Source organism: Lissotriton helveticus, chromosome 5_1 (genome assembly GCF_964261635.1).
Source record: "Lissotriton helveticus chromosome 5_1, aLisHel1.1, whole genome shotgun sequence".
In the NCBI taxonomy this organism is placed as follows: domain Eukaryota; kingdom Metazoa; phylum Chordata; class Amphibia; order Caudata; family Salamandridae; genus Lissotriton; species Lissotriton helveticus.
Genome location: NC_136065.1, coordinates 1,681,855,450 through 1,681,878,957, shown reverse-complemented (window position 1 = coordinate 1,681,878,957; position 23,508 = coordinate 1,681,855,450). Strand labels below are relative to the sequence as shown.

Sequence of the window (23,508 nt, the reverse complement as noted above, 5' to 3'; positions counted from 1 at the left end):
GACTATTTCCTCGAAAAAATAAACAATCTTTGTGTCTCATTCCCTAATGGGATATCTCCCCTGCCCCCCCACACTAGGCCCCCAGTATCCTCGTCTCTATTATCCTTCAATAAATTGACCATTGACACTGCTATCAGGCTACTCACCCAATGCAAATCTGGTGCCCCCTCCGACCCTGTCCCTGCTAAACTTATGGGTGATCTGGCTCCTTCACTAGCCAGCTCCTTCCTCTCCATCTGGAATGCCTCCCTCCACCACGGCTTCTTCCCAACCACTTGGAAGGAGGCTGTGGTGGTTCCCATTCTGAAAACGTCCGATGCCGACCCCACAATCTTCGCCAACTACCGCCCCATCTCCCTTCTCCCCAAACCCGCTAAAGTCCTAGAAAAAGCCGTGCAGCTGCAACTTACGGAGTACTTGGAGAACAACTCTCTGCTGCCCGACTCACAATCTGGATTTCGAGCGGGATTCAGCACTGAGACGGCTCTGTTGGAGGTGTCGGAGACTATCCGTGAGTGTGTGGATAAGGGCGAGGAGGCCATGCTTGTCCTCCTCGACCTGTCCGCTGCTTTTGATACGGTCTCCCACCCCATCCTCCTTGACCGACTCAGACAGACAGGCATTGGCGGCACTGCCATCAGCTGGATCGAGTCCTTCCTTACTGGAAGAAGTCAGAGGGTCTTGCTGAGGCCGTTCAAATCTGAGGATAAACCCTTGTTATGTGGTGTGCCACAGGGCTCTGCCCTCAGCCCTCTATTTTTCAACGTCTATCTCGCCCCACTGGCCGCTGTTGTGGAGTCCTGCCGAGTCAGAGTGGTCTCTTATGCTGATGACACTCAGCTGATGTTTTCCTTCAGAGACCACTCGGACTCCACGTTCGCCAACTTCCGCCAGTGTCTTGACAGCATCAGTGTCTGGATGACCAACAACCATCTAAGACTTAATGTGGATAAGACAGAGGTGCTGTTTTTTAACCAGAAAAATCCCATCCCCCCCTCACGGTGGTGGCCCACGGCACTTGATCCCGCTCCCTCCCCCGTCCACTCTGCCCGCAACCTGGCATTCCAGTTCGATGACTCTCTCTCATGCAAAGCCCAAGTTAACAAAGTTACATCTGCCTGCTTCTTGAAGCTGCGCATGATCAAAAAGGTACTTCCCTATCTCCCCCTAGACTCCCGCCGAACAGTAACCCAGGCTCTCATTACGTCTCACCTGGACTACGCCAACAGCCTATACGCTGGTGCTCCTCAGTACCTGATCGACCGGCTTCAGATTGTCCAGAACGCGGCTGCCAGACTGATTGGAAACATCCCCTACCGTCAGTCAGTCACCGCATATCGTAAAGAGCTTCACTGGCTTCCCATTGCCAGCCGCATCCAGTTCAAGATCCTCACCCTTGCCTATCGAGCTATCAACGACCTTGGACCCAATTACCTTAAAAAGCGAGTGTCAATATCTCACTCCATCAGATCCTTGAGATCCAACAACCTCCGCCTCCTGATCTCTCCCCGCTTTAGACTCGCTAGAATGGGCGGCAGAGGGTTCAGTGTTATCTCTGCCAAACTGTGGAACGGTCTACCAATCGATCTCAGATTCTGCCCTTCTGAATCCATCTTTCGGGCCAGACTTAAAACTTGGCTATTTTCCGGACTCTGATCCTCACACTGCTGATATCCCCCCTCTTTTCTCCCCTCGAGGTTCAGGTTCTAGCGCCGGGACACCCCTCCGGGGGTAGCTGTGCGCTCTACAAACTACATAAATAAATAAATAAATAAATGAAACCGACAAACTGGTCTTCCCTTGTTTGAAAAAAACTTTATTGTTGAAAATGTATTGATGCTACAAATGATGCTTTAAAAAGTTTTCATGTAATGTTGAATTTACTTTCTATCAACTTGCATATGTGTTTTGACAATTATCACTTCATTTTTGTATGAAAATTGTTTATGATTTCGATTTATGTCTGTTATTGATATAATTTGGTTTTTTTAATCACAGTATGTTGGTATGTGGGTAAAAGTTGAAAAGCCAACGGTAATCTTTTTTCACATATGAACACATGTCCAAAAAAAATGAAAATAATGAATGGATTGACAATTAAATTTTCATGGTAAACAGAAGAAACGTGTTTATCATTTCTGCTTTCAGTAACTGCAAAAACTAAATATATTAAGGGTAGGCAAATCTTTTTTGTTTCAACTATTTTATACTTCTGATGACAGCAGAGTACTGTATCTATCATTTTCCTCAGTGAACCATTTCTCTCTTTCTTACTTTGGTCTCTGAGGCAGTATCTTGTGAATTGCTCTGGCGAATACACTTTTATGCATTCAATCAATTTCACAAAATGTTACTGAATGTAAACCAAGATTATACTTGCTGTACTGTGCCTGATTTGTCAAATGAGAATCAAAGGGACCATCCCCAGTGTGACCTTCTCCACTTGACCACATTGTGTTATTTTGTGGGCATTTCACTTGAATTCACTGTCTATGAGTTCCCCTGTTTGCCATAACTAAGCATATACCAAGCGCTATATCAGTAACCAGACTTTTACACTTTATACGTAGATTAAATCTGTAAGGATTGGTAGGAGTCAAACTGTTATGGCCCCGATTTTTAAGGCTACTGACCTGTCTAAATTTGGATTACCTGTGTGAAAGTTTGTTTTGCACTCATGAAAGAATTTACTCACATGAAGATTTTCATAGGAGCACATCTATTCACAGGGGATGAAAGCCCTTCTTAATTTTTGTACAACCACAAATTTACATGATTAAGGGTATTCGCCAACTTTTCTCTAATCCATTATCTCCCTGGAAAATGTCAGAAATGTACTTATGAAAAGGAAAGAAGAAAAACGATTTCCAGGGTGGAAAGGATCACCCTCACAATAAAAGGTGGGGCTGTTGGGAAAGGAGAAAAATACAAACGTTTTAACAAGTACAAAAGTTTTAACAAGTCAATTTGCACTCCGCAGATTTTTACATTAGGAAATACGTGCTTGTATATTTGCTCAGGCGAAAAATGAGTCTCACAAACGCAGGAGTATGCCTGCGGCTGCAAACTGCAATTGCTACAGGTTTCCAGGTCTACTTCAGTAAACTCGAATGGATTCCTGAAAGTTGTAAACCGGCACTCATGTAGGCTCGGACCTCAGGGTACACTTTTGTGACTTTAGAAAGTAGGTCCTTAATTGATCTAAAAATGGCCATGAAACCCTGCCGAAGGCTTTCTCAGCGTCCAGGGCTATCATGACTGCTGCATTGCTGCTTCGGGAGGAGTGGTTAATTATGTGGCATAGTAGTCTCGTATTGTCGTGGGACATACGGTTTTTGAGGTAGCCTACTTGGGAGTTGTGTATAAGTTTGGGTAGGTATGCGTTGAGTCTATTAGCAAGTATTTTTGCGTAGATCTTGCAGTCTACATTTATGAGGGAGATCGGTCTAAAATTCTTCGCCTCAGTTGTATCCTTCCCTTCCTTTGGTATGACAATTATGTTTGCCTCAGCCATTGAGGGTGTCATGCGTCCAATGTGAACACACTCCTCGAATACCTGTTTCATTGTGGGTTTGAGAGTGTGAAGGTACTGCTTGTAGAAGCCAGCTGTGAAGCCATCTGGCCCGGTGCCTTATTGTCTTTGAGGCTTGCCGTGGCTTTCTCTATCTCATCCTCAGTTATGGTCAGCTCTAGGATGTCACGTTCTCGGTCTGATAGTGTGGGTGTGGTTATGTTTCCTAGCAGCTCTTTGCCCCCATCCTCCTTTAGCGTATCGAACAGGGCGCGTACACAACCTTTGACACCCTAAAGGAAGCTCACAACCTACAAAGCATAGAACTCTACAACTTCCTGAAAATCAAAGTAGCAATCAGGAAGGCAAACCTCAACAGCCGGACACCATCACTCATACAACTTGCAGCCAGTCTCAACACACTAGGACACCAAGTAGCACACCTATACAAAGCCCTCCGACCCAAAAAAACCAAACTCAACGATAAGGTCACAAATTTCTGGGGGGATTTAGCAGGAAGGGAACTAAGTGAGGCCGAGAAAGCAGAGCTATGGAGATCGTCCTCTAGGAAAAAGATAACGGCAACGCTAAACCAGACCAAATTTTGGCTAGTGCACAAGGCATACTGGACACCGGCCCGCCTGGCCTCCTTGGGGATCCGAGAGAGTGATGCATGCTGGAATTGTGACAAAGGGAAGGGAGACTTAGAACACCTTCTGCTCAGTTGTCCTAAGATCAGGGAATTCTGGGATAGAATTGGAACACTTATCAATGAGATCACAGGAGTAGCCATACACATAGATTTCCCGAGCCTAGTCCTAGGTTTTGCATCCCCGTCCATCACAACGACAGAAGATCGTGACCTCATTGACCTATTGCTGACGGCTGCAGTCAAAATAGTCCTAAGTAATTGGAAGGACACTTCGAAAGCCGCGCCCCAGGCATGGCTCAACTGGGTCACGTTCCTAAGGGGGGCAGACAACATCACAGCGAAACACTCTCCAAAAACTCACAGGCAGTCGAACATGTGGGGGCCCCTAGACCACTACCTATCATCGCATAAACCCCCATAGGCGCAGAATCTAGACGACCAGCGATGGGCGCACTAACAAAAGGAAACCAGTTTGCAAGGCTCCTCTCCTCTTTCATTTTCGACTTCTATCCTTCTCTATCCTCTCTATCGTCCGGGGCGTGGGACAAGATACCAACCAAGCATCGAGAAGGGGGGCAGCAGGAAATAACGACAAGCAGGACTTGGAAAACTGACATCCGAACTATTCGAACTATCGAACTACCGCTAGACACGGAAGGCCGGCGGCCAAACCCCCCCCCCCCCCCCCTACCCCCACCTCCCCCGGCGCCTTCTTTCTTTCTTTTTCCTCTTTCTCTTCCCTCTTCCTCCACTCATGTATATTCCATGCTCCATGTAAATATATATTTTTATACACAATAAAAAATTACGGAAATAAAAAAACAAAGGAAGGAGGCCCTTAATATTTCCCGCCGGAATAGTTTTACTCTACTGCTCAATCAAACAGGTTTCATTTAATCAGAACTTGGAGAAATTGTGTTTAAAGTTGTCCTTAAATATTGCATTAAAATTTAGAGAAACGGTCTCTAACTTTTGTCTACTTTTCTCAAGTTGTAAATATTTTTGGTATATTATATGTTTAAGCAAACAAAGTGCACGTTAATTTAGCACACTGCAAATGTTACCCATGTTATTTCAAGTTGCAATCATTTTTGGATATATTTTATTTTGAAAGCTGATAACCAATAATCTTGCTTCTATTTTCCCGAACGTATTTTGCACATAATCAAGAAGCGTTCTACGATGATTATAAATAGCCACACATTTCAACATTTTGCTAACGTATAAATGGTTTTATTTTGGAACTGCTGTTACTAATCCGAGCTGGGCCTTCGGCTCCCTGTACATCCTAAGAGTGCACACACTATCCACGAAGGCCTTGAAAGAATGAATCATATATACAATATAAACATCCTATTCTTGTGGATACATGTGCTGCCAGTACAGCAGACCATGCCCTTTCCCACAACGATACTGTGACACTGTAAAGTGGCAGTGAAAGGGTTTGTTCTGCTGGGACTTGAGCCAACTTATCCAGTGCACATAATAAACATCCAGACTCATGTTGGCCTTGGCCCCAAACCACATATCTTGGCCTTCATGCTAGAAGCATTCCCCATCCCTGCTGAACCAATCAAAAAGCAGAGTGAAACCTAAATGCTGCATCGGTGAAAGAAATATAAATATGGAGATAAAGTCAATAGAATTATTAACAGGCGATTAAGACATACACTAAATCTTTCCAATTATAAGCCAGAGTCAAATGCTAAACCCTCACTAAGGATATGGTTAAGCATTGTTACAATGATTTCTGCCTGTAGTATGACCTCAAAAAAGGGAAAAACACATAATGCTCCAAAACCAGACCATCCAGCAAAGCAAGCAAGGCTTCAGAGCCAAAGGGATCCATTGAGAATCACCATTGATCTCTTACAAACACTAGGAAGCCACGAAGATCCACCAGCAGCACATGCATGTGATATCCTGTGACTTGAACTGAGAAGAGCAGAGATCCGCAATCGCCCCATCAGCTCCACAGATCCCTGAGCTCCCCTCTGCTGCTCTCTTTGACACCTTGGTCATCTTGCGTGGCTGCTTGGGCCAGAGGTAGTGTGGTGGCTGCTGAACACTGGTGTTTGTGTGCTAAGCATCCTTGCAGTCTCCCTTTTTGTTAGTGTGGGTTAGCTGGTGCTTGTGTAGGTGGCCAGAGGTTTTGAAAGCCTTGCTGCAGTCTGCACAAGAGTAGGGCCGATCACTACTGTGAATCTTGATATGGCGCCTCAGCAGGAAGGAGTAAGTGAAAGTCTTGCCACACTCAGAGCACAGGTAGGGCTTTTCACCAGTGTGCACGCGCCGGTGCTCGGTCAGCTGCGATGAGGTGATGTAGGCTTTGCCGCACACTTCACATCGATAGGGTCGCTCGCCAGTGTGAGTGCGCATATGCTTGGCAAGCACAGAGGAGCGTGAGAAAGTCTTGGGGCACTGGGTGCAGCGGAAGGGACGTTCACCTGTGTGAGTACGCTGGTGCCGCTGCAGGTCTGAGGAACGAAAGAAGTTCTTATTGCAGTGGTTGCAGCGGAAGTGGCGCTCGCCAGTGTGAAAGCGCTGGTGCTGCACTACGTCCCATGGCCGCAAGAAACGCTTATCACATAGCGGGCATGAATGCATACGTTGGGCCCAATGGATGCGGCGGTGCTGTGCCAGGTGTGAGGAGGACATAAAGGCCTTGGAACACAACTGGCAGGTGAAAGGCCTTTCCCCGCTATGTGCACGAGCATGATTCGCCAGCTGCACCGACTGAGCGAAGCTCTTGACGCATTTTGGACACTTGAAAGGCTTGGTATCACTGTGTGTCATTTCATGCCGTAAGAGGGCCGACGAGCGGAAGGAGGCCTTGCTGCAGTGTGCACAGGAGTAGCCGCGGCCCTCCGGATGTGAGCGCATATGGTGGCGCAGGTCCCAGAGTCTAGAGAAGTCAGCGCTGCAGCTCTTGCAGGAGTAGCTAGCCTTTGGCCGTCCCTCCCTTATAGTCACTTTCAAGATGCTGGATTCTTCCTTTTCCTCCATGGCCCCAACTGAGCCAAGAATGATCAGGTCCTCAGTTCATGCTTGAAAACGGACAGGCTTTCAGTCCGCGCTCCACAGGGATCAGACCCTTAGCACACTCTTGGAATCTGTGGAGAATAGTAAAATAGAAGGAACATCTGGTGAGATACAGTCAGAAGCCAGTGGGATTATGGTGAGAACATTGATTAGAGTATCCACCTGCTCTTGATGCCCAATCCTTTTATTTATATTTATATATTTATTCAGTACATCATATATATGTATGCACTGTTTTCAACTGGAGACTAACTCTTAGAGAGAAAAGAAAGTATGAATATGATTAAATAAGGTTATAATTTACTATGGCTCAAAAACACTTGTCAGTGATTCACTCTCACTGATGTAGACTTGAATAGGTTTACATGTTTCAGTGGAGTTTTACACACTTCAATGCATCCATCTGATCTAAGAGGGAAAGAGGAGGGTGTCAAGGATGCGGTCCCCATGGTGATAATATGAGAGGATGAGGAGTCTGGTTTGCTGGAGAAGGTTCAGAGTTCCTACTGGAGAATTAACAGAATCTCAGTTTGAATGTAAATATATACTATTCCTTCCAGACTACAGTTCCCCTCAAATCAAATAAGCATCTCTATAAAAGCTATCCCCATCATAAGTGAATAAAAGTCCAGGAGAGGTAGGGCTGTGTACTCCAAAAGTAGCAGGGTGGGGATGTGAAAGAGAATGGTGTGAAAAGAGAAAGAGCTCAGGGTGGTGAGGGAGCATGGAGGGAGAGACGAAAATATTCCTTCTCCAGCACTGAAATGTAAGGTCTGATGTCACCAGAGGAAGGATACCTCGACCAAACATTATGAGGCGAAAATCCTCCTGGGTCGGACAAACACAGGATTAGGGAGGAAAGACAGTGAATCGGGAACAGTAAAGAGAGAAACACAAAGATGCCATCCACTCATAAGCAAGGGGCTCACTCAAAGCCCACTCTTAGTAAACCCTATGTATTGGTAATAGCTCTCCAAGAAAGAGCTGAAGCGGTCTGTAGGTGGGACCTAAAAATCCATTGGAAGAGCACATTCTCCATGCAAGCAGCGAAACATTCGAATTCCTTACGTGGCAAGTTACAAAACATACAAAATCACCTTAAATTCAGTAAGGATGTGAAAACTTGGCTATTTCCGAGATAATGCCCCTTACCAATCTCATCAGCCATGACCAACTCAAAATACAAGCACACTGCCTAAGAGTGACAAGAATGGGTAAATGGTCAAAATATCGATTCCAAAATATAGACAAACCAAAATATCGAGTCCAAAATATAGAATGGACAAAATATTGAATGGACAGAATATAGACATCAAAAATATCGTTTTGAAGGTAAGTAATGTAATATCGATTTTAAAAATATAGACAGTCAAAATATCGAAGTACATAATATAGTTTATTAAAAATATCGAATTTTTAATATTATCGAATTTTTTAAAGTGTTTTTTATGTTAGTATATGTGTGAAAAGTGTATATATTTTTGTAATTTATTTTAAGTAATTAATTTTATGTTATTTAATTATTGTGTCATTTAATTCTGTAGCGGGTTGTGGGGTTATAGGGGAATAGGGTGGGAAGTAATTTAATTATAATTAATTAAATATGTTAATTAATTATTTGGTATTTATTTAGAATAAATTGTTAATTAATTTTTAATTGGTAATTAATTAATTCTTAATTGATAATTATTTTTTATTAATTGATTAATTGATAATTATGTGAATTAAATTAATTTATTTTCTGTAGCGGGTTGTGGGTTTATAGGGGAATAGGGTGGGAAGTAATTTAATTATAATTAATTAAATATGTTAATTAATTATTTGGTATTTATTTTGATTACATTGTTAATTAATTTTAATTGGTAATTAATTAATTCTTAAATGGTTATTTTTATTAATTGATTAATTGATAATTATGTGAATAATATTAATTTATTTTCTGTAGCGGGTTGTAGGTTTATAGGGGAATAGGGTGGGAAGGAACTTAATTATAATTAATTAAATATGTTAATTAATGTATTGGTATTTATCTTGAACAAATTGTTAATTAAGTTTTAATTGATAATTAATTAATTCTTAATTGATAATTAATTTTTATTAATTGATTAATTGATAATTATGTGAATTATATTAATTAATTTTCACTAGAGTGGGAATAGTAATATGTACCCCTATGCTATCCAGTGCTTTCCCTACTGTTGCACTCTATGGAGTAGGAATAGTAATTTTTACCCCTACGCTATCCAACGTTTTCCCTACTGTTGCACTCTGGAGTGGGAATAGTCATTTTTACCCCTACGCTATCCAACGCTTTCCCTACTGTTGCACTCTCTGGAGTGGGAATAGTCATTTTTACCCCTACGCTATCCAACGTTTTCCCTACTGTTGCACTCGCTGGAGTGGGAATAGTAATTTTTACCCCTACGCTATCCAACGCTTTCCCTACTGTTGCACTCTCTGGAGTGGGAATAGTAATTTTTACTCCTACGCTATCCAACGCTTTCCCTGCTGTTGCACTCTCTGGAGTGGGAGTAGTAATTTTTACCCCTACGCTATCCAACGCTTTCCCCACTGTTGCACTTCCAGGAGTAGGAATAGTAATTTTTACACCTCCGCCATCCTACGGTAATAATATTGTGTATTTTTTATTAATATTATGTTAATATATATATATATGTTTTAACAGATATGATTGTATTTTTATTTTTTTAAAGTTAAATTAGTTATTTAATAATTTTAAGGTAATTTAAGTATTTTTAAGTATATTTTAGCTATTTATTTTTAATATTTTTTTAATTTTACATTAATTTTAAGAAATTCGATATTTTTATAATGTATATATATATAAACGATATTTTGGGGTCGATATTTTGGTACTTACCTGTTTGTAGATAGGAATTCGATATTTTGTCTGTCGATATTTTGGAATCTATATTTTGGGTAGTCTATATTTTGTCCCTCGATATTTAGTCAGTGATTCACAAGAATGACCCTTTCTTTGAAAAACACGTTGTAAGCCTCGAGTGTCTGACTGTCATAAATTCAGGTTGTCACAAGCCTCAGATCACTAAACTATTAACTGTTACTCAGAGTAGGTTAGAAATCCGAAGTACACAACCTGCAAAAAGAATTGTCTCTGCTGTCTCTGCTGGAAGGTACACATCCAACTGTACTCATTATGGGCTATTAAACACCCTTACAATCTGCAGACGCTGATAAAACATCCACAGCAGTCCAGGAATTCTGTAAGGCATGCTACAGCAAATAAACTCTCAATCAAAGCAATTTACTTAAGCATTAAATACCAGAATTCAGATAAGCAGCTATGGGTGAAGAGATTAGCTGCTTGCAGCTTGCACCTCAGAGGACTCTAAAATGGGCCCTCTTTGCAGGAGTCAGCCGCAATTGTCCTTTATTAATCTAAGACATCTCATTATCACAATGGATAACACCAAAACAGTCTATCTTGACAGATCGCAGTCTCTCTCTTTTTCTCCCCCTCTCTCCATATGCACAGATCCTTCCCAGATCCACAAGACCCTTCATAGTCAGCCATAAGACTGCAGTCAGCATAGGATACAAAGTGGAAAATACAAATTAACCCCTTCCACGCTCATGACGAGCTCAGCTCGTCATGAGGTACACCTCTCGTACGCTCATGACGAGCTGAGCTCGTCATGAACCGCGGGATTCCGCAATCTTCAGCGCACAGCGGTAAAACGCTTAGCGCGGATGCGGTTAAAAACATAGAGGAATATTCACAAATGTAAATTTACACAAGAGTAAATCAAAATTTGTAAATTCACTGTAAATGTACTGTTCTTGGCTGCTCATCATTTCTGAGTGTAAATTTACAACAAAGGGGCTGATTCTGATTCCGGTCGGAAGGGCTCCAAACCATGTTCGGAGCCCTTCCGACTGAATCGGTCAGTGCCGGCTGGATTCCTTTCCGACCGAGCCATTAAGATGGGCTCGGTCGGAATGGAATCCGACTCGGATTTCCGGATGGCTAACGACGGGCTCAGAGAGCCCGTCTGCCATCCGGAAATCCTTCAGTACTCCCCCGGTCGCCTCTTTATGACCGAGGGAGTACGATGGCAGTTTTTCACTGCCTTTTCATGCCGGTGTGTCCGGCACGAAAAGGCAGTCGGAAACTGTCTCAGGGGGCCTCCAGCAGGGCCCCCATGGGTGCAAGGCTGCCGAATGGCGGCCTGGGGGCACCTGTGGTGCCCCTCTGTGGATCCCTGCATCCGGTGGCAGGCACCTTGGGATGCCAGCCACAAGGTGCAGGGATGAACTGCACCTCTGCTTTTCTTAATGCAGGAATGCATTCCGCTCGAAATGTATGCCTGCATTATGAAGTATACGAGTGTGACCGAACCCTGTTCGGTCGCAACGTATTAGCAGGGCCGTAACCGACGACAGCAGGCCATCGGTTACGGCTCCTGGCTGATGTCGGACGGACCTGAGTCGGAATAGGCCCCAAAGTGTGTAGATGTATATGTCCACCCCTGAAACTGGAAGTGGAGCCAAATGTATAAGTGTAAAGTTACTACTAGTACTGGTTCTCTGCCACCAGGCCAGAGGTCTCCCTATCGTGACATATAAAAGTTTATTAAACTTTAAAATAAATCAGTAAAAATGTTTTCATGTTAAATATTATTGTAAACTAGTTTTATATATATTTATTTTAAATATAGAACGTAATAAAAAATGCTACACTATTGACTTAATTTTGAACTAAATATTTCATTAATTTAAATATTAAAATAAATCTACAAATATTCGAAGATTTGATGAAAAAAACACCTAAAGTGAAATAGTTATGTGTGTATATTATGTATTTACGTTTTGTATAGAATTCATTTAAATTAATTGACATTTTTATTAAAATATATATTTTTTTATAAATTACAAAAGGTTGTTCAAATATTGTAGCATAAAATTACATTTACTTTTTATTTATACGTGTATATAAATGTTACATTAAATACAATTTATATATATTTTTTAAACCTCACACTAAATTAATTTATTTCAACTTTATCTTTATACCTATGTTGTTTATTTTAAGCCCCTGCCTCAATTACATGGTATGGGAGGGTGTTGCCACAAATTCTTTGTGATCTCAGATCAGTTTTGGGCACACGAACATTTCCCCTTATTAGTTTCCAAGTTGTATTTTAACCCTTTTGCAATTGGGAATAAAGAGCCACATCAATACTTTGGTGGTATCGTAATAATCTCATTTAATTCTAACCAACTGTATATATCCTCCACACACACCTAACTCCTGACATTTTGACTGCTCAGTATCTGGCATACATATCGAAAACAATTGGGGATGGAAATCGCTTTCAACTCTTAGCTTTATTGCAAACCCATGAATAACCTGGAACATCTGAATGGAAGCTAAATAATAATCTAGGACTGTCCAATACAGGAAGCATGCCTGAATATTATTGGCCAAGCAGAAGGAAAACTGCAATTCAAGGCATGTGAGGACCATAGCCCGGAGAAATTTTAAGGCATACACGTCTGTGTGATCTTTTGGGAAGGTCCAGGATGAGTCTGGCCGCTGTGTTTTGGATAGTGTGGAGTATTTGCATGAGCTTGGAGGAGGTGCTTGCATAGAGTGCATTGCAGTAGTCAAGTCTACTGGTGATGAGAGCTTAAGTGACTGTTTTCCTTGTGCTTGCGGGTAGCCATCTGAAGATCTTGTGGAGTAGGCAGATCGTATGGAAGCATGACTATGCTACTGTGTTTATCAGGTGTTTCATAGTGAGTTTGTTGCACAGTATGATGTCAAAGTTGTGAGCATGGCCTTTGGGTCAGTGGGGGGCAGGGGGTCCAAGCTCCTTCCAGAGGGTGTTGATTTTCCATGATCAATTGGCAACACTCCTTAAATCCTTTGCTATAGCACCTTTCCAATTGAATCTATTTAGGCCGGGGGCACATCATTGATGAGTCAGAGTCTAGACCTTTCACCAGTAACAGTCTTTTATAGTTTAGCTGCAAGGTTTGCAAATTGCGGACTCCAGGTATCCAGACAAGAGAAGGCTCATAAAGTTGTAGTCTATAATGGAACAGGATTTCGGAGCAGTGTGAGATGGTGCCGGAGACTGATTCTCTCTTACTCTTCCATTCACTGATCTGAGACTGGCATGCAAGCATATACCCAAATTGCGGACTCCAGGTATCCAGACAAGAGAAGGCTCATAAAGTTGTAGTCTATAATGGAACAGGATTTCGGAGCAGTGTGAGATGGTGCCGGAGACTGATTCTCTCTTACTCTTCCATTCACTGATCTGAGACTGGCATGCAAGCATATACCCAATATCTTCTCTCCAATGTGATCACGTCTTTAAATCAATAGTATCATTTGATGTGGGATGTTCCAAAGGTCATCTTGTAACAATATAAATTCATCTCCATAGAGAATAGATTTGAGTTAAAGTCGCCAGTTAAGATCACGTATGCCCTGATGTACTTTTGGCTTAGGTCAGTTATTTTTTACTCCAATTTCTGTATAATCTCACGTTTTAGCTGGAGGCAGGGGTGGAGGTAAATATTAAGTAATACGAGAGGCGCCTTAAGATCACACACCCAATTTGTAACCAATACAGCCATGATCCAGGATTCATGTAATGCAATTTCCTCAATATTAACATCCAAATCTGAGGCAATGCAAATAGCTAGGCCACCTTTGAGTCTGCCTTTTGACTTTGTTTTTATGGTCAGGAATCGATACTCCCAGTACCCGACCAGGGGAGTTGAAGTTATACTTCATGTTTCCAGCAGCATTATCACGTTGCTGCCAGTACGTGACCGCTTCCAGTTCATTAACTGTTATATTCATCTTGTGCGCTGAGCTCGTGCCTGCCCTTGGTTGCCAGGCTCCGAGACCAATGCTCGAGCGTCTGTGAATAGCCGTTAGAGGCAGTTCGTGTCCTGACACTGTTGGTCGGGTTTCTTCTACGTTGTAGCTTACTAATAAAGCTATCTCCTCAAACGACCCTCCTGTTTCCCGTGATCATTTACAACATTTTATGGCGACTTCGAAGACGGGGAATGAAGCGAGGAGGAAACCCGACTGAATTTAGATGAAAAGCGGAAAGCGGAAAACAAGCTGTTTCGAGTGCAAGACAACAGTACAGTAAGCCACACTGTTACTGAACATTTTTCTCGGAGGAGGTACGTGCAGTACATTTAATTTGAAATTTTAACTTAAGAGAAAGGAAAGAAACTCACCGCATGAGTCAACGTTGACACCGGTGATTAAGGGAACTGCTGAAGTAACTCTGCGCATGCTCGTTAGTGAAGCAAGAGCGATCTCTCAAGCATTTAAAAGGGAAATACCGCTTAAAAGGGCAAAACACAGTCTGTGGGCCCGCTCCTGCATGAACAGTGAAAACGAGCATTTAACCCTTTGGATTTACAAAACTGAGAAGTCTGTTTTGACATTTAAAGAAAAAGGGGACAATATTAACAGCTGTGACACGCACACATTGTGGTGAAGAGCTGAAGTGTGTCACATTGTCAACTGTGATACACACACACTGTGATATTGAAATACCTTCAACAACTGTGATACACTCACACTATTATAGGAACATACTGAATCAAGTGTATTTGTGAAAGTAATAATTAATAGTAAAGGGGGAGTATTTCATGATAAAAATGAGTGTGAGCAATTCAATCCAAGCTCCAACTCCGTTTCTAAGCATTCCTGGGGAACCCTCCATGGAGTGGGATGACTGGTGTGAAGCATTTGAAAATTACATCATAGCTTTAGACGGAACAAAATTTTCTGCAGTTAGAAAGAAGGCATTGTTGTTAGGGGCACTAGGAAAAGAGGGGCAGAGAATTTATAAATATTTACCGAATCCACCAGTTGACATTGATGACGTTTATAAAGATGCGCTATTCAGATTGTACACTAGATTTGCAAAACAGGAGAATGTAGTTATGCGCAGACACAAATTTTACACTGCTCCCCAGAAACAAAATGAAACTATAGATGAATTTGTCTCAAGGTTACGAGAGTTATCTATAAAGTGTCAGTTTGGCAACATACAGGAAGAGATAATTAGAGATCAGTTGATAGTGCAATGTTTTAGTAAAAAAACACAAGAGAAGTTATGGGCGGCAAGGAACCCAACCCTAACAGAAGCTATCACTATAGCTAAGGTAGTGGAAGAAAGCGATAGGTGTATGAGAGAATTAAAAGCAATTCAACAGATGGGTAACCAAGAGATTGCCACCTTGCAAAGTGAAACGAGTGGATCTGTTAATGCAATAAATGTTAAGCATGGGTTAGTTGCTAAAGGAAGCAAAGCAACCACTTCATACAATAAGCCGGTCACACAAAACAAATACAAACAAAATACACGTGCCTGTAATAGGTGTGGTAGTCCTTTCCACCTAGCTGATTCGAAGAATTGTGGGGCTTTAACCAGGGATTGCCTGAAATGTGGGAAAAGGGGACACTTTGCACGCATGTGCAGAACTGGCACCTTCAACAAGGTTGCCATGGTAGAGTGTGAGGGGAATGAAGAGGAAGCAGAAGTCATGATGATCATGTCAGAAGGAGATATCAATAGTGTTGAGAACATTGTGTTAGCGAGACCAAAAGCAGAATTTGGTATAAATGGGGAAATCTTGACACTCATGGTAGACACAGGTTCACTTTATACTATAATTCCGAAGTTGCTTTTTGAAACATCCTGTGCAAAGGTTAAGTTAATTGCTTCCGATGTGATTTTGAAAGGATATCAGGGTGTGAGCATTGAGGTACTTGGTTTCTTTGAGGCATGCATCACATTCAAAGGGAGAGTCACACAGGGCAAAATTTATGTATCCCCTCATGGACCAGCAATTCTAGGATGGTTACACCAATACGACTTACACATCAGGGTGGACCCTAGAGCTGACCCGCCGGTATTGTGTGTTGCTGATGATAAAATACCAGATAAAATACCAAACTTGGCAGAGGGTATGGAGAGTATTTTGAGCAGTCATTCAAAGGTGTTCAGTGAAAAACTGGGGGAAGCTATAGGTTATCAACATGTCATTAAAACTAGGAAATGTTTTACAGCTATAAAACATGTGGCACGTAAAATACCCTTATCAGCTAGGGAGGAAGTAAGGAAAATAATCAAACAATTACTAGATGATGATATAATTGAACCGGTTGAAGCAACACAATGGTTAAGTCCTGTGGTTATCACACAGAAACCGGACAAATCGTTGCGTTTCTGTGTGGACTTGAGAAGTGTGAATAAAGCTGTAATTATGGACAGTTTTCCACTTCCTAACATTAATGAAATTGTGTCAACTCTGAGTGGTGGTAAGGTATTTTCAAAACTCGACCTAAGAAGTGCATACCACCAAATTAAGCTTCATCCTAGTTCAAAGGAATACACGGCGTTCATTACTCCTGAGGGCACCTACCAATTCAAGAGACTTCCTTTTGGATTATGTTCAGCAGCAAGTGCTTTTCAAAGAATAATTACAGACGTCTTAAAAGGAATTGAACGTGTTGTATTTTTCCAGGATGACATTTTGATACATGGCTTGGATTTAAATGAACATAATTTAATTTTGGACAAGGTGCTGACATGCATTACAAAAGCTGGGTTAACTTTAAGAAAAGAAAAATGTGTCTTTGCAGTGAACGAAGTGGACTACCTGGGATACCATGTTAGTGGGCGTGGCATCCAACCGAAGCAAGATCTGGTTAGTGCTATATGCAATGTATCTGAGCCAGACGACAAGGACAAATTGCGCTCATTCATGGGCATGGTAGAATATTATGCGAAATTTGTGGAAAATTTTGCAGGGAAAGTCGAACCTTTAAGGAATATCTTGAGGAAGGGGAAGGGCTTTGTTTGGGGGAGTGAACAGAAAAATGCATTTGAGTTAATTAAGAATGATATTTTGAGTGCAAATGTCCTTTCAAGTTTTGTGCAAACCTTACCCACTATACTTACTGTTGATGCAAGTTCAATTGGAATTGGGGCAGTTTTAATGCAAAAAAATGGTGGGCAGTTGAATACTATTGCGTTTGCATCCCGTTCGTTGACAGAAAGTGAAAGGAATTATTCTGTCATCGAGCGGGAGGCACTGGCGGCTGCATGGGCTACCAGATATTTTCGGATTTATTTGTGGGGAATCACTTTTGTACTAAGAACTGACCATAAACCACTCCTGAGAGTGCTAGCCCCTGGGGGAACTAAGAATTGTTCGGGAAGGTTAGCTAGACTTGCTGTCTGTGTCCAGGATTTTTTGTGTAATGTAGAGTATGTACCGGGCTGGCGCAACAATGTGGCATATTGCTTATCAAGGTTACCTGACACCAAGGCAGAATCAAGGGAATTGGTAACGGAAAATGTGGTAGCATTTCTGGAAGATTTATCTGTGGACCTTCATTCTTCAATATCAAAGGAAGAGTGGGTGGAAGCCATGAAGAAGGATCAAGTCATGCAGGGTCTAATTAAGATGTGCAAAGAGGGAGTGTCCAGGGTGAGCACTGTAACATCTTCATTGAGACCGTATGTCCAACTACAAGATGAGATTTCTATGCAGGGGGATTTTGTCTTAGTTAGAGGTGAAAATTACATACCTCCTGAATCACTCAGAACCCGCATAGTTGCTTTGGCCCATGAAGGCCATTTGGGCCAAACGCTCACTGCGAAACGTGTTAAAGAAAAATTCTGGTGGCCTGGGATAGACTCTTTAGTCAAATCTTGGGTGGAGCAATGTGAACTTTGCAGGGAATCAGAAAAAAGATTACAGGTGGGAACTGCAGGAAGTCCTTCACTAGGTAGAGTGGTGTCTGATGATGGTGTATGGAAAAAGGTTTGCATTGACTTTATTGGTCCTTTTTATGAGCTACAGGACAGCGAAAGATTTGCCATGGTTTTAGTGGATTCAGCTTCAAGGTGGGTAGAAGTTGCTTTTTTGAGGAACATTAGTTCACAGGCTACCATTAAGGTGCTTAGTGAGATTTTTAGGCGAGAAGGCATCCCTTCAGTGCTTCTGTCAGACAATGGCACGCAGCTAACCTCTAAGGAAATGGAAGAATACTTTGCTCATGTGGGGTTAAAACATTTACGCACCTCACTATACAACCCGCAAAGCAATGGCTTGTGCGAGAGGGTGAACAGGTTGGTCAAAGGCACTATGCAACTTGCATTAGCTTCCAATCGCCCTGTACAAGGGGAAATTAAAGAAATGCTCTGGGCATATCGGACCGCTTTACATCAGAATATGACGAGACACCGTTTGAACTTATGAGGGGCAGGTCAGCAGGTACCAAGTTAGTTCCTACTTGGCTGCAGAAACCTACTAAGGAGATGGGTCAGGTCAGGGGTAAATGTAATAAGACCAACATATCTGTAGGTGATCTGGTTAAAGTAAAGCCTGGTGGTAATCAGAGAATGTTCAACAAATTTAGGGGACCATTTCAGGTGAAATCGGTGTGCGATAACTATGTTAAGCTACAAAATGGGCAAACTTGAAATCTCCGCAGGGTTGCTCTTTATCAAAAGAAGGATAGCCAACAGAGTTTGGGTTTGTCACAACCAAGTGTCAAGAAGGTGGTTGTACCTAAAGAGCAAAGACCTGTTCGTAAGAGAGTTTCACCTGCTTACCTAAAGGACTTTGTGTAAATGTTTAGGAAAGGAGTGGGTTATTATATATTGTTACAACGGTATAACATCAATTACTCTGTTTTCTTTTTTGTTGTGTTAACTGTGTTAACTCACAAGATTAGATGAAGTATTTCTTTATTTTGTGCATTTTTTATGTTAACTTTATTGTTCTCTGCCAAAGGAAAGGAGATGTGTTATATTCATCTTGTGCGCTGAGCTCGTGCCTGCCCTTGGTTGCCAGGCTCCGAGACCAAGGCTCGAGCGTCTGTGAATAGCCGTTAGAGGCAGTTCGTGTCCTGACACTGTTGGTCGGGTTTCTTCTACGTTGTAGCTTACTAATAAAGCTAGCTCCTCAAACGACCCTCCTGTTTCCCGTGATCATTTACAACATTGTTGCTGCCAGTACGTGACCGCTTCCAGTTCATTAACCAAATTGCTCAAACCTCTTACGGTCCATGAGCATGTACTCCGATCAATACAGGAACTGAGTATATACGTGACAGATAATAAGTTTCCTGATTGATTAGCTAAGGAAATTGTGAGCCATAACCAGTCTGTCTCCATGTTGCTGATGTGACTCGGCCTGTGTTGCTTTTTAATGTACCGTCCAGCCTTACTGTTGTATTTTTGAAAGGGTTATTGTTACCTATTGCGTTTCTCAAAATTAAGATGGTCTCATTTGAGCGACTTCTGTTGTGAATAGCTGTCACGGTTATAATACAGAGCTGAGCTGGGTACACTTTAGTTGAGTATCTTGTTAGTTTTATGCTTCAGTTCCTGAAGTGATCCTTTTCTTGCCACATTTGTCTTGCCTGTTGAGCCGTTGACCATGTTATTGGAGTTGGTTCCTTTGATTGTGTACCTCTAGGCGGGTGGAACGCAATGGATTGTATGTCTGCGCTGGTTAAATGTGCCAGTGCCGCATGGCCTCTGAGAAGCTTCAAAATATTTCCCCTATTTAATATATCGTGAGGACCTCTGATACCTATTCTGGATAGATTAAAATCTTGTTTCCTGATTGGTGGCCAATGCTTGGGCTTTGGAATGAAGCAACACCCAGGGATGGATTGAGGAGTACCTCTGAAGTTAGGAGTTGCGCGTCCACACCTGAACTCCTCTGCGTGTGATGTGGAAATTCTTGGCTGGATATTTGCGGCCGTTTGTCTGAACATTGTGGGCTTACTGGTAAGAAGGGTTGTGCAGATGGGGATTCTGCAGGTGGCTTGGAGTGATTATTTTTTACTGTAGACCATAGATTCCCTATGCTTTTCAAAAGGTTCTCGCCATATACTGTAATTTTTCACCAGTGCTGATTTTCAGTTAAAGCTGCCAGTTCTTCTTTTGATTCAGAGTCTTTTTAAAGCCTCCTAGTCAGAAAGGGTTATCTTTCCTAACAAATAATGTGACATTATCCTCCCCGCCCATTCAGGCAGCACTGGCCTCCGCCTTTGGCTGTGGATGAATAGTTGCAATATACAGCCGCTCATTTAATTGATTGATAACTGTTTGTTAAGGTGGGTGCAGCTATTCTAGACTGACAATCTGTATTAGTCTAGACCTGGGCCTCCTGTAGTGGCTGGGTTTCAATTCCAGGGGGGGGGGGGGGGAGGAGGGGGGCTTTGTATCTGTTAAATAGCTTCAACTGTTTTGCCTGAAACTTGATTTTCAAAGATTGGACATATGTTATTAGATAATCTGTGATCAGCTGCAGTTGGTTGCCTAATCTGTTTTTTCTTGCTTTCTGCATTCTTTTACGCTCTCATTTTGTTGGTGGTCTCCATTGAGCGACACTTGCCTTTTCGGGTGTTAGGAGGAATTCTCCAGAAGGGCTGCATTGTAAGTCAAGCTCAATGCTCACAACTTGAATTGCTGTTTGTACTCTTGTTACTACCGGCTATGTACCCAGGATCTGGTTGTGCGTGTATTTCAGCTGTACAGAACATCGTATAGATGCCCAGCATTGATTGAGACGCTCTCTGTGATTCAAAGCTTTAGAAATCATTTGGTGTGATTAGTGCCTTGGGGTACCCTTCAGCCTTGGTACTTTGCGAATTTGCATGACAGGTTGCAATAGCACCTGGTGGGGGAGAGGTGTATAGTTCTATTTTATAGGCCCTTCCACTGACTTTCTTCCATGTCTACTACTGCACAGGGATGAGGTAATTGTTGTAATTTTTAGATATGTAACAATAGATGCTAAAACATCCGTCAGAGTGGAAAGTTTTTAAAGAATTGGTGAACAAGGTCACTTTCCAAACTCTGGTTACTCCGGGTTAAATTTTGCTGAGGGCGAACCCTGGGCCGCACTATAAGGGTGTTAAGCGCATCAAGCTTGTCGTCTTTCCCTGATACAAAGACTGCAGGGTATTTAAGAGGTCTATCTGGACTTCTAGTTATTCCGAGTGAAATGTTATTCATGGAATGGAGCATAGTCAACCATGTCAGTCAACAATCATCGGTCGTGCAACTGGTGGATTTGTGGGAGATGTTGGTCATGCTCATTGTGCCCAAAGGGTAGAGGGCAGCGTTATGTCCATCTGCAGGGTCATCATGTTCAGCTTGTGCCATTTGCTTTGCTCTCAATCTTGTGAGGGGCAGCCTGTGACTGATTGATTGCCTGTATTTATCTTTTTTGGTTTTCTTGAGGGTGTCATTAGATTTATTTGCCTTTTCTGTGACGATGTTGGTGCGAATTGTGGCAAATGGCCTGAAGAAGCTGAGGATTGAAAGAGCCTGACTGTTTCCTGCAGTATTCCGAGTTCGATGGTTTTGTATTCCAGCACCAGCAGTTAGCAGATTGAATGATTTGCTTCCAGGAGGGTTTTACCCCCTGACTGTTTGCCGACCCCTTATCGAGTGATCCAGTGGGCCTTAAGTTTCACTAACAATTTCTGAGGGTTTCCAATGGAGACTGGTCCTAGCTCTAAACCCTGCTGTGAAGCCGTGTCTCCAACAGTAATACATGGTGGACATGTGGGGTTCCACGTTGCCCTGATTTCTCTGATGGTTTCATTTCATTTCAGTGGTGCGGGAACCAAGCCGTAGGAGAGCGGGGGCCACCAGGAAGTAAGTACACCAAAAAGGACCAGGTGCTGCGTGAATGTAGCGCTGGTGCCTAGACTGACCACACTAGGGCTGCAAGAATCACCACATCAAGAGAGGACAGAAAATGCAGGAAACACAGGCGGCTGTACCTCACAGCTAACAGGAGAGCCAGCGGAAGGGGGAGGCATGTGTCTAAACTGGACTAATCCCAAAGCACAGAGTAGGGATCCTTGGGGGGTGGGCACCTAGATGCGGCAGAGGGAGTGCAAACTCCTCAAACAGGCATAAGCTGCAACGTCCTAATCCAGGCCACTTCCGTGCGACCCAAGGTGCTGCAGCCTATTGCGCTTACTGCCATCTGGCCGGGCCTCCTGCTTCTCCCTTCCTCTAATTTCCCCTTCCTGATGGTTGTTCTTGTTGGTGAGGAGGACTGCAGAAGTCGAACAGGCTGAAGTGTGGAGTGGCAATGAGGTCTCCTCTCTACTGTCAGAGTTTCCTACTAAATAGCAAGTTGCCGCCTTATGCTCCTCTGTGCCACCTTTGCCCATTCGCTGTGTTTGCTCCTAAGGTAAATCATTTTTCAGTTAACTGACTTGGGGATTCAACAACATAAGGATAAGCTTCCTTAAGCTAAATAGCTCTTACCACAGCCCTAGCTGAGAGGAATTCACTGAAGTGTAAGCATGAACCGGCCTATTAGCACTAATGTAAAAGGAACAGGACGATTGCTCAGAATGTCCAAGCGGTGCAATTTGCGATTTTCACAGGTGCTTAGTAGGCCTTAAAGACCATCAAAGGGGCATATCATGTATGCGCCTTGTCCAACCTAAATAGCTAAATAACTGGAAAACTAAATACTGTCTGGCAGATTACTAGCCACTGTGAACTAAATAACTGCTAATAACTACCAAACACACTTGTCTCTTTAGCAAGAATTTGGTGAAATGATGGCAGCTAGCAATCTCTCAGATATCCACAAGAAGCTGTTATCTACCGCAGGCACTTTTCACAGACTCATCAGGCACGAGGGATAATAGGATGAACATTAAACAATAGAAATCTGGCAGTGGACTGTATATGGCATGTGCCCAGCCTCCTTCCCTTCTGTACCTCTAGTCCTCTGCATGTCCCCTTTTCTCTCCTTCCTTTGGCAGATAGCTGGGCAAGTGACTGCTGGGGACCCACCTGGACTTTGCGGGAAGGTTGCTGTCGGCTTTGTGTTCGGTCCCTGACCTGTTGCTGGGCTGTGCCTGCCCTGCTTGTTCTGCCGCTACCTCTCGCCGCACCCGCTCCGCGGGTGCCGCTTCGCGGCTGGGAGGCTTGGAGGAGGGAGAGGTGAAGGCAGCAATTTCTGCGGGGAGGCGCCAGGAAGGAACAAACTCGCCGGCGCTTGCAGGGACTCAGAAGACCAGGAGTCCCTGCTTCCCCAGCCCTGAGAGCGGGCGCGCCCACCTTGAGACACGCCCACCGCCTGCAGACGCCCATTATAAAAACAACTGCCAGTCGCTCAGCGGGACGCGAGCGGGACGCCGAGCGAAGCCCGAGCAAAGGGCGGGCAGTCTGTGGCAGTCAGGGGCTGTCAAGGCTGGGCTGGGCCACGTCCC

The 23,508-nt window shown here is 43.1% G+C and overlaps 1 protein-coding gene across 2 annotated transcripts in view; it reads right to left on the bottom strand.

The window, feature by feature from the left end:
- The window catches only part of LOC144753776 (uncharacterized), a 63,063-nt gene that overhangs the window by 19,592 nt on the left and 19,963 nt on the right, over nt 1-23,508 (bottom strand). The window contains exon 2 of one of the 2 annotated variants that reach the window (XM_078641352.1): nt 5,469-7,276. The exons of the other annotated variant lie outside the window; for it this stretch is intronic. Within the exon in view, the coding sequence (XP_078497478.1) occupies nt 6,246-7,169 (924 nt within the window). The 5' untranslated portion in view covers nt 7,170-7,276 and the 3' untranslated portion in view covers nt 5,469-6,245. Of the gene's footprint in view, nt 1-5,468; nt 7,277-23,508 lie in introns of those variants that run through there. 2 annotated transcript variants of the gene reach the window in all.